The 12,344-nt window shown below is 31.1% G+C and overlaps 1 protein-coding gene across 1 annotated transcript; it reads left to right on the top strand.

Annotated features, from left to right (window-relative positions):
- Positions 1-1,754: 1,754 nt before the first annotated feature.
- Positions 1,755-11,257, top strand: MS3_00005579 (uncharacterized protein). The gene is made up of 4 exons (XM_051213671.1): positions 1,755-1,846; positions 4,766-5,387; positions 7,656-7,798; positions 10,321-11,257. The coding sequence occupies exons 2-4, from the start codon at positions 4,937-4,939 to the stop codon at positions 10,567-10,569; spliced, it is 843 nt and encodes a 280-aa protein (XP_051069668.1). The 5' UTR covers positions 1,755-1,846; positions 4,766-4,936; the 3' UTR covers positions 10,570-11,257.
- Positions 11,258-12,344: the final 1,087 nt, after the last annotated feature.

Below are 12,344 nucleotides of genomic sequence, written 5' to 3'. Positions count from 1 at the left end.
ATTTGTTAATTTTATCGTTTTGAGCGATTATCCAATCATTTATTCATTTCATTACCTTTACATAACCTTTGAATTATTAATTTCCAGAATATAAATACACATCAATCTTAACCATTTTTATTCATACACTTTATATCCCTATTTTTCTTATCATTATGATTTTGTTTATACTTTGAACATCTATCTAAACTTCATAAACTAATGTATACTAAACATTTGTCAATAATTATATTTATAGTTGTAATTTTAGGTTGTATGCAGCTGATGAGAAACGGCGAAACAGAATGAATTCTGAAAACCTTGTTGTTTTTTGCTTTGATCAGAAATATTTTCTCTTCTAACGAAAAGGGTTTGTAATCACAACTTATTATATCAGTAGCAAAAAACGAGTAAATGGAAAGTAAATAAATATACTACTAAAGTCAAAATAAGTAGTTATGACCCCTGGATTAAATTACCAAACAATAGGTTGTGCCTAGTTAAAAATTAGTGGTTTTGGAAAAACGTGAGGTTCGATATTAAGCGTAATCTCTTTGAAATAGTTATCATTATTAAGCAAGAGGAGATTGGTTAGGAATTTTATGTATACAAGTCTGAAACATGGAATCCTAATTGATTAGAAAGAATAGAAGTTAATCATGACATTCTTTGTTTGAAAACAATTTTGAAAGATTTGTCCATTATTCATCAAGCTTTGTTTCTTATCAGGTGTAAACTTAAAGTAATCTACTTCTAAAATCTCGTAAAAACTACTCAAAGTTCTATGTAAATACTTAGTTCCACAAGTATATCTGGATCCATGAATAATACTCGAAGCATCTACAGGATGACATTGATCAACAGTTAAATATATGATAAGCCATAAATTGCGAGAGAAGATTATTATCAAATTCGAATTCATTAAAACTCTCTATGCTAAATACTGATATTCACAATATTATTGATAGATTTGTCTAAAAGAAAACAATGAGTCCCTCAATATTTAACAGGATATAATGTAGAATAAGTCTTTCATTGATTAATTGTGCTTGATAGGATCATTTAGAACTTTTTGCATAGATCTAGCAGAAAACACGGGTAAGTGTCAAAATAATACTTGAATGAACTGTAATCTCTGTGCTAATGGGGTAAAAATAAACACTGCATCGAATAAATATTTTTTCATTGAGATCATGAACCGATTGATGTAAGACCACATTTGGAAACCTGGAAGCACTGGACGACCGTTTCGTCCTATTGTGGGACTCCTCATCAGTGCGCATCCACGATCCCGCTTGTGGGATTCGAACCCAGCACCTTCGGTCTCGCGCGCGAACGCCTAACCTACTGAACCACTGGGGCGGCATCCAGTGGTGTTAATGTCTAACTTCAACCAATCCACGAATTTGCTGAGGAGTCGCACAATAGGACGAAACGGCTGTCCAGTGCTTCCAGGTTTTCAAAGGTGGTCTAACATCAATAGGTTCATGGTCTCAATCAAAAACTTAATAATCTACACAACCCCTATACTAGGAATAAATATTTATCATATAATTATTTAATGACTGTGTTATTTCAGTATAAATATTCTACCTGATTTACAGCTTATCATCTAATTATATTTCACCTAAATATTATAGTAATTATTAGATAGGTGAGAAACTATAGAAAAGTGTTGAATGACAGTTTACTGAAGGTGTAAATATATATATATATATATATATATATATATATATAGGTTTATTGCGCTTCATTAAATTGCAATAAATGATCAAGACATTTTGAAAAATGGGGTTCATATTCATACATCTTTTTAAAAAAATAATTAAGGTAACATGAAACCACAATAAAAAGAATATTTTGTAAGGTATGTTTCAATATGTCTATATATAAAAATTTTTTAAATAAAAACAAATGTATTTCATTAAAATCATCAATCGATCAATGTTAGACCACCAGTGAAAACCTGGATGCTTTGAATGGCCGTTTCGTCTTGATAAGGAACTCCTCAGCAGTGCGCATCCACGATTCTTCAGGTGGGATTCGAACCCAGGACTTTCGGTCTAACATACGGACGCCTAATATCTAAGTCACTGGGACGACATATGGTGATATTAATGTTTAACTTTAATCAATCCGCTATATTGAGAGACCATCTACAGTCCTCTTCAGTGGGTAACTGTCTCACACTCGTAGTAGCTGAACTCCACCACGAGGTTATAATCAACGGTTCAAAATCCGACTGAAATCTATTCGTGATATATTGAAATTTAATTATTTAAATCCTAAAGAATTTTTTAATTTAATTGAAATAAGGGTTATACTAAACTGTTTTGTTTTATTGAAAAAAATTAAAAATAAGAACCGATTAAGATATAGACTTCACAATTTATCATCATCCGTTTGCTATTCATCCTTTTGATGTCTGCTTCAGTGTGTTTTTGTTTATAAAAACCTGTAATCTTTTGATAATGGTCATAGTAGTTCTCCAAGATTCAGCTCCACGCAGCAGAACTGTCTTGATGTTCGTATTGGAGATTCTGATTTTGACGTTGGTTGAGTTATTTTTGGTTCCATATGTTCCTCAATTGTACAAATGATGCTCTTGCTTTGCCAGTCCTCACCTTTACGTCTGCATCAGATCTTTATCCTTCATCGATGATACATTCCAGGTACCTAAAGGTTTTCACCTCTTCCAGGGCTTCTCCATCAAGTGTGGTTGGGTTGGTGCTCTCCGCGATGTATTTGAGTATCTTGCATTTTCCATTGTATATGTTGAGGCCTATTGATGCAAAGGCTTCTGCCACACTGACTATCTTCACCTGCATGTATATATATTAGTATTTTTGAATCAAGAATATTTCCAAGACATTCACGTAGTGAGCAATGATAATTATTTAATTGGTTATTTTAAATTGAGACTGTTTTTTTCAGTATTATTATTACTAATACTTGTTATATAGCCTTTGTACTGTACTTTTGAAAAAACTAATTTCACATTGAGTAAAGTGTTTCTGTGTAAATTTTTATTTTATTACGTAAACTTTGGGCATTTATTCACTCATTCAGATATCAGGCGTAGGAGAGACTATAATTTATGGACGAATCAATCACCTATAAGATAACGAGTCTTGAGTTTTGGCGCAAAATTCAGTCATCCATTCGGCTAAATAATGTCTCGGCATTTAAGTTGATGTCAGTTCGTGATGAAAACACTAAATCTAATTCCTAACGATAACTATCAACTACAAATCATAATTCTAATGCCTCACACTGGATTATAACGCTCGTTTAATTCTAGTTCATAAGTGAACATCCTCATGGTCATTTTAACGTGGCTCAAAGGTCGTCCATAAATTATAGGATCATCCTATTTTACACTCCCAACTACTTTAATAACTGAAAGTAATGTTCAAATTCCAAAAATGAACTTCATGTTGTAATAGCCTTTTATATGAAGTTATTCCAGGTATTTAGAACAACATATATAAGTGAAAAAAAATTTTGATTTCAGATATTGGTAATGAATGAGAAAACGAACTTTTTCTAATCACTTAAAAAAAAGAAATATGATTTCCGTGAGGGTACAAAGTTGTATCTTAAGCAGAAAATAGCGTCAAAATCTGATGATTTCAACATTATCCAACTTAAAAAGTTTAATCAGTTTTTGATTATTATAGACTTTGATACAGTTGATAAGTAAATTATTTTTTAATTCAGTTGATGTATTCACGTCTGTTAACGGACAATGGAATCAATCTTCAGGGTTAGCTATGAAATAATACTGTGGTGTGTGCTACTTATACGGACAGATATAAGTAGCATGTATCAGAAACTAGAAGTAGGATTCTTACTGACAGAAGGAATCAAACAGTAGCAATCGGGGTGGTAACAGGAATGGAAAGACGATGGAGTTTGTAAGAGACAATTCAAGGAAAAAGTGTAAATGTTGTATCAATGTATTATTTTTATATTTTACAAATCAGTATATGATTTTGAATAATACAATTAATAGATCTTCCTCTGACGTAGTCTTCGTTCATCACAGATTAACAGTGACCATGAAACAATTGGGAACTACGACATATCGAATTATGGTTTTGTTCTGATAGGAAATTTAGTAATTGAAGTCAGAAATTGTTGACTATCAGGTTTAAGAATTGATAATTAATGGTATTTTGGTTATTATCAGAAAGGGTTTTGTGGAGATTTTAGAAATTTCACTGTTTGAAATCATGAGTCAATTGAAGCTAGAACACCATGGAAAACCTGGAAGAACTGGACGACCATTTCGTTCTAGTATGGGACTCCTTAGCAGTGCGCATCCACGATCCCGCCCTCGCCCCGAGAGATTCGAACCCAGGATTTATCAGTCTCGCGCCAGGCCCTTAACCAACTAGACCACTGAGCTGGCCGCCATCCAATAGTGTTAATGTCTAACTTCAATCAATTCACGAAGTTGCGCCACCGTACACCATTGTCTTCGGTGAGTTGATATCTCACAACAGACTTGGTTGAACTCAACTGGTAACGGCTTCTCACTAGAACTCCAGGAGTATCTCTTGAAGTCAGTCACTAGCGAGCAGATGATTATTATCAGAAAGAGTTTTGTGGAGATTTTAGATATTATGAGTCATGATTTCAAACAGTGAAATTTTGGTTATCGATTAACTTAAAATTCCTGTTTTCTAGCCTATAAAGTATTATATATGTTTGTTGTGGTGGTTTACTTTAAACAAATCTGGCATAACAATTGAGTATTTGTTAATTTTTATTTGTTCTTAAGCTAATTATCAATCTATGAAGAATACAATGTATAAATAAATTTTTCTTTTATTCAAACATTACACAATAATTGAATTGATTTCAAATTTACCACCATCACAACCACCACCACCACCACCGCGACCACCAACAACAACAAGAACAACAAAAAAACAAACAAAGTAAAAGAATAATGAATACACCATCAGGGATAAACTATTTAAAAAATGGCAATAATTTTTTAAACTCTATTTATGGTTCAACAAATCATTCTTTCATTCATTCAGATCAAACAATAATTGATTCTTATATGAAACCAAATAGTCCATCAAAATCTGTTCATCATTTTTATGATTTTCATGAATTTAATAATCCTAAAGGATATTTTAATGTTTCTAATAATTATCTATTAAATAATAATAATAATAATTCAATTGAACATAGAAATTCCTTAACATCCATGGTTAAAAATGTAATAATGAATGTACCAAATGATAATTTATGCCTTTTAACAACCAATGAGGATAATCAATTAAAAAATAATATTAATAAATGGGAAATTGATTGTAATTATAATTTAAAGGATTATCATAATAAAACTGATTCAATATACAATTATAAAACAACAATAACCAATGATCATAGTAAGTTATTATTGATTAATCTTATTTGGGATACAATTGAAAATCAAAGAAGAAGAATATACCGATTAAATCTTAGTATAGAAATTCTAAACAGATTGTATTCATTATCATATTAGGAATTGATTTCAGAACTTTAAGGTAATATAATGAATACTTAAAGATTAGAATAGTTAAGGAGATATCAAATGTTCCCAAGATGAATATCTTTACGGTTGTATTATTTTCGATTTATTGTTAAGTCAATATTTCGATGTTTATAAATATAGGAAGTTATGACGTTAGGTGATTGGAAATAATCGACAGGAAATTCTGGACCCAGGTTTCCTGATAACTGCTATTCTGTGTTAATTTAGTTAAGCTTGTGCATGAAATCATTCGTATTATTTACATGTATTTGAGATATGATTTAAATGTACATAACTATATGTAGAACGACTCGTTACGTGTGAATAGTTAATTGGAGTTAGGAAAACAAACTGACCAACTTAATGGTATCACGATAATGAAAAGACGAGAGGCTGTAAGCTTCAGTCATGTGAATAGCTTATATTCCTAAGAATATATCATAACAGCAACCAATTATTCAGTTATCATTGATCGCTGATAATTTTCAAACTAGTCAATTATGAATAGAAGAGCTGGATTTGATAATCGGTAACATAGTTTATTCGTTTATAATGCTTTTAGCAGTATTTTCATTTGGAGTTGAAATTCAGTTAACTAATTAAAGTCATTCCGTGATGCAGACTATGAAAAGCAGCAAGCACAATAAAGCCACTATTCTAGTAACAATACCGTGCTCACTAGTGAATTTTTCGAAGGGTAATACCTGGATTTCTAGTGAGTACTCATGATCAGTGGATTCAACCACTTCGGAAGTAAGACAGTTATTTACTACTGGCATTTGATGATGAGTGTATAATATTGTGAACTGACTGAAGTTAAAAATATAAGCAATAGAGTACCAATAAAGTGGTGTAAAGGCTAAATATTCGTTGCAATACCTGAATGTCTCGATTCCGATCCCCTATGCAGCCATGTATGTGTACTGCCAAGAGGTTTCATAAGAGAAGACAATAACCGTCCGATTCTTCCTAGTTTCCAATAGCTGTCTAAATAAGGTGATTGGGTGATACAAACTTCAAGACTACCAATTAGTTAGACTATAAATATATACATTTACATTTAAAAATAAGAAGTAATATACATTCTTGGCCATTGATCATCTTTCAATAAATGATATTTTTCAGTACTAAGATAACTTGTATATCATACTTTAACAAAAGAAAGATATTTAAAATGAATCATCATTGATAAAAAATTCTGTTACTGTTCTTGCGGTTATACTGTCACATCGATATCAATCTATTCATGTGGTTGTTTGTTCGAGTTTTAAAAGTATAAATTCAGTGATTGATTGAGTTTTTAAAAGTTTACTAGTTATAGCTCTTTACAAAACTTTAGATAGATAATCCATTAGATTAAATGTATTTGATGACATTCCTATCATATTCTACATGTGTTTATGAAGTTATTTATTTATTGGAACACACAAATATTGGTACAAAGGGGCAAAAAATACCTATGCGCCACACAGTAACAACGTGACTAGCAGTAGTCATTATCGATTTGTGTGAGGGCTGTGGTAGTGACCGGGTGCCCAAACCGAAGCAGGTGTTTTCCATAGGGGGCTGCACTCAGAGCCTATTACTTAAAGGTTTAATCCACAAGGCAGTGGAGTAACGTTAGAAGATGCAGTACCATGGTAGCCGGTGACTAACAATAAGTTTATACGCCATTAGTTACCTAAGAATCCTGGAGTCCATGTGCACCATTTATTTGGAAACATGGTTTTCCAACTCCCCTCCGTGTCCACCAATCCGTTTAAAGCACCGGATATTCACTTTTCGTACTCTCGATTTCGTAAGCAACAGCCCCACCGTGAGAAGGCAGTGAGTAGGACTTCCATGACAGTGGCTGTATACACGTAGCCATGTGAGTGCATTTGTAGAGGAAGAGTCGACTCTCCCCAGAGATTTTACCGTGCATATTTCAACAAATTTATTTCCCAGTAAAAATATACATTATAAATTTCAACCAAGGATTCAGAATCTTCAATATGGAATTAGTAAATTTACCAGTACTATAAAGATTTTGATGTTTGCTATTTGATAACGGTAACATTTAAATTAGGGACTAGAAAAACTTGTTTTAATATGTGAAAAACATCTACATAGATCATTTCCATTCAATGTTTCTTTTTAAAAGTCGGTCAATCTAGAAGAAAATCAAGGAAACCTTATTCAAGAAATCAAATAATGATATTAGAAAAAGAATATGCATTAATGCCATATGTTACTCGTCAAAGAAGGTGGGAAATTTCCAATAAATTACAATTAAGTGAAAGACAAGTGAGATTATGTTACAAAATTTATCAAATGTATATCATTTATATATTTACATTAATTATACATTTTTGTAGTTTTATAGAATGAATTGAATAAAGCTAGAAGCACTAGTCAGTCAAGAAGCACTAGACAGCTGCTTAATCTTATTATGAGACTCTTCAGCAGTGAGTATTCAAGGATCGAACTCATGATCTTCAGCTCTTGTAGTCTGTATAGTTCATAAATTAATATCAACTAATAAACACAAGATATCATTTCTTTTGATATGTGAACAAGAAGTATTTATTACAGAACAATCTATAGTAAAATTATTTCCTTCATAGATAGTTTGTCAATTACTGACTTTTATGGTTAGTTTTATGAATGTCTTTTGTATGAAATTATCAAATTTACTTTGAAATTAAATGACAGTTGTGTATGATTTAAACACACAGAACTAAGACAACGTATACAGCGATTAAAAAAAATATTGAGATTTGAGTAGTAATTAGGTTTTGAAAAAAATATTTATTTAGGATTCCATATCGATAGTTAAATGACAACTGGTTTAAATCTTTTCTCATTCAAGATTTTCTAAATTAACAACATTCACTAGTAGTAAAATTGATCAAAACAAGGATACATCAGATTTATTACAACAAACTGTTTTATTCATTTTCCAGTCAACAGCTATATACACAACAGATTTATTTCATTTAATTTGAAATTTCAATGGAGATTACACTGAATGCTTGTGATGTTGATTTCTCAGAAGATTTTTAAATTCGTACAACCTTCGACAGTTGAACTCGAAAAACAATAAGATGATGAAAATATAAAAAGCTTTAATTATGTTGTTATTTGTTTTTTTAAAACAACTGAAAGTTCCTAAAATAATATTACGATTAGTAATAAGTTCACCAATCAGATCATCCAAGAACAAACATGATTCAACATCTAAGGAACTTTCTAGAACATTAAAAGTTCGAACAGCATAGGGACTGTTATGCACTGTGAGCAATAAGTGAATTTATTAAAGCAAGGAGGTTGTGATGTATTGCTAAATGTACGCGTAAATACTACAAGTATCGAACATGATTTCGATACTTGTAGACAATTGCTTTGGATGGTGAAAAAAGAATCCAATTGAATGACAACGACTGATCTACAAATGTTTACATTTCTTGTGGTTAACAGATAAGCTCTCACAATCTCAATCTGACACCATGACAGTCATCAACTACATATTAAATTAAACGTTACTACTTATACAACAGAAAATACTGTAAGTTTTAAAAAAGCAACTTGATTAGCTCAGATTCATTTAGACATTTTCGACTTCTTGAGAGAACCTCAGACAAATATTAAGTTCTCCTAATTAAAATCATCATTGTATGACAAGTTATCATAAACTGAAAACTACGGAGAAATTATTTCAATGTAATTTATCCTGAATAATATATAAAAGTTTTGACACTGAGATTCCTCCACTGAAATATTATTCTTCCATCAGTATAATGATTATGATGATTTATTCAAAATGCTTACATGGTTTCAAATAAAAGCAGATTATTTACTGATGCATAATCTAGTAGTTTTTGAAAATCAGAGAAATTCAACGACACTGAAGTTCACTTAGTAGTATATTTTTAATAAGTTTTAGTAGATCAGTTTGGCAGACTAGTTACTTTATAAGTTCCTTATAAGTTTGATTTTTAAGTCGTTTGGTTATCTCATACTGATATTAGAACACACGAAATTCATTTATATAAAGATCACTCACTAAGTTACTTAACCCTCTTACCTGTGGAGCAAAGGCCATCGACGAGGATTCTATAAACAGCTCCGTCCTAGAATCTCCATTCCAGTTGCTATTCATTCCTTTGATGTCTGCCTCGAATTCCCGGCGCAATGTGTTCTTTGGTCAAACTCTAAAATTCATAGATGCAAAACTATATTATACAGTACATAATAGATTTAGATAGGTATATACTACATTCGGGGGTAAATTGATACATATGAAACTACTTGTGAATCAATAGCTTAATGAATTCAAATGGAATTACGTGTATACTCGATTACTAAACAATCTCCAGAGTTGTACTCTTACCATGTCTTTTTTAATAATAAAAGTTTCTGTAGCAATCTGGAAGACTCCTGGTCTTCCACATTGTATGAACATTCCATGTACCTAAATTAATGGTTGCTCTGGTTGTTAGAAGGGACATCAGCCTCGTGACTTCCGAAGGAACTCGATTTTCACCATCAGGTGTCATAACTCTTCTAAATGAAGACCTTCTAACTCCCAGGGCAGAGTTTAAGTGGTTTGAATTGTTTTTTCTGGTTAGCGTTTTTTAGCGAGTTAGTTTCCTATGAGGTGTGGTTGCTAACCCCAAGTCCAACCCTCCTCCTTTATCCGGACTTGGGACCGGCAGTAGCTCAAGAGAGGCTCCAGGCAAAGTTCTACCCATAAAGTACAATAATCACAATTTAAAGTTTGTTTAATGGTAATTTATGTGATTTATTTTTTCTTACATATAATCAAGGTAAAAGTATGGTTTCAAAATCGTAGAATGAAAACAAAAAAATCGAAAACTCTATCATATTCCAACGATGAAAAAACTTTACAACAAAATGATGACAATAGTAAAATTAATTTTAGTGAACTACAATATTCAACATTATTTGATAAACAAAAATTTATCAGAACAGCTAATCAATGGAATGATAATATTTCTACGAATTCTGTTACATCATGTATCCTTGATTATGATTCTTTTGTTAATATGACTTAAAAATATAATTGAATTTAACAACAAAAACAACAACGACAACAACAAAATCACCTTCAGAATTATTATTGTTCCTGATGGTGATTATGATAAACACACCAAGATCATCACGTTGAAACCAGTGACTATTAACAAACTAAAGAAAAAATAGTCCAATAAACCACTGAACATTTAATTCAAAAAATTATTCAACTTTAAAACTTCAATTTATTTCTTTACATTCTTGTAATTACGTAATAAATAACAAAATACTTTAGTCTCTTGATACAATACAACAATGAAAACACGAATAGATTATAAAATTGTACACCATTGTTCATTATTTGTAATGATAATAGTAGTTTAAAAGAAAACATAACAAGAATGAAAATTTTCCATGGAAATTCAAAGTGGTATCATTAAAGTGAATTCACTATGTCTGTTCAGCTATTGGAGTTCAAATTACTCGTCTATTGTAATGTAAAAGAAAGCATTTGAGATCCATAGCAATTCATTACTGACCAAATATTTCAGATGATGAATTCTCTAAATATATAATAACAATAATAATAATAATATTATTATTATTATGAACCAGTTGATAGTATTGCTTGTGTACTAAACAGTTCTCAATTTCTAAGTGAGAAACAATGTTGCTTTATACTTATTTTTTTGAATAATAAATATAATACAAACATACTGAATAATAATGACAATTATCGTAATGTATAATTTGAATAAATTAGTGATTTGTATTACTCTCATTCTCTCTCCATCATCATTCTACTGATCTAAAAATAAACTTATAAGGATATTTACAAGAAAACACTCGGTTAAAACAATATCGTATGGTTATATATTGATGTTAATGAAGAACTAAGAAAAAGAGGTATTCAATATGATAGAAAAAAAGAACTCGATCATTTGGATAAGACCCACTAGAAGTTAAAAAGTGACACTAAATTCAACGGAATAATATGTGTTATTGATAAGTGGTTTACTAGAAATTAATTCCATCGATACTTGTGATGAGATACAGTTCAAAATCTTGATTTCGGTTGTGCCATTTCAAAATTTGTTAAATGTTTGCGGATAATATCGATTCGCAATTTTTTTTAGGTGTCCTGAATACTTTAGACACTCGAGAAAACTGCTTTGCCATTGAGTCTACTTCTGTTTGTTACACAATAACTCCAATCTTAACATTTGTTTGTCAGAGCACATCAAATCATTTGGCTTATCTAATACTATAACAAGTATGTCTTTGTTAATCTAGGCACTAAATTTGTACATGGTGAATAACAAGCCTTGTACAGTCCCCACCTGTTTAGATCAGATTATTTGTATCAAACAGATAGTTCATCTACTTTCTTTAATTTCACCGTTTATTGAAAAGAATCAGTTATTACATATATGAATTCCATTGGTTTTATTTAAAGAATTTTCACAACACCAAACATTCCGCAATTAGGATTCCATTACATAGTTCGTGATTGGCTAACGTATTAACGATAACATATTGAATACTAAAAGTTTTTAAAAATCTGGACTTTATTGTTAAGTATTTTGAGTATATCCTGTATACAAGTTTTACCGTATATAACAATTAACTTAGAGCATAAATGAGTTATTCGACAGAAAGCGACGGATAAACGCCTTCACATTTGCAATAAAGTCAGATACACTGAACAATGGAAGAGATTTAATAACTCAAAATGCCTTGCTCAACCTTAATCACGAAGTTCGACAAAGCTATACAACTCACTTCTGGTTTCATCACCTTTTCGAATCATGAAATA

Source organism: Schistosoma haematobium, chromosome 3, assembly GCF_000699445.3.
Source record: "Schistosoma haematobium chromosome 3, whole genome shotgun sequence".
Taxonomy (NCBI): Eukaryota; Metazoa; Platyhelminthes; class Trematoda; order Strigeidida; family Schistosomatidae; genus Schistosoma; species Schistosoma haematobium.
This window is presented reverse-complemented; position numbering and strand designations above follow the sequence as displayed.

Excerpts from the sequence above, each read along its gene's own strand:
- MS3_00005579 (XM_051213671.1), top strand. The coding sequence starts at position 4,937 with ATGAATACACCATCAGGGATAAACTATTTAAAAAATGGCAATAATTTT. Across the intron at positions 5,388-7,655 it reads AACAATAACCAATGATCATA|TCGGTCAATCTAGAAGAAAA; the intron begins GTAAGTTATTAT and ends TCTTTTTAAAAG. Across the intron at positions 7,799-10,320 it reads TACAATTAAGTGAAAGACAA|GTAAAAGTATGGTTTCAAAA; the intron begins GTGAGATTATGT and ends CATATAATCAAG.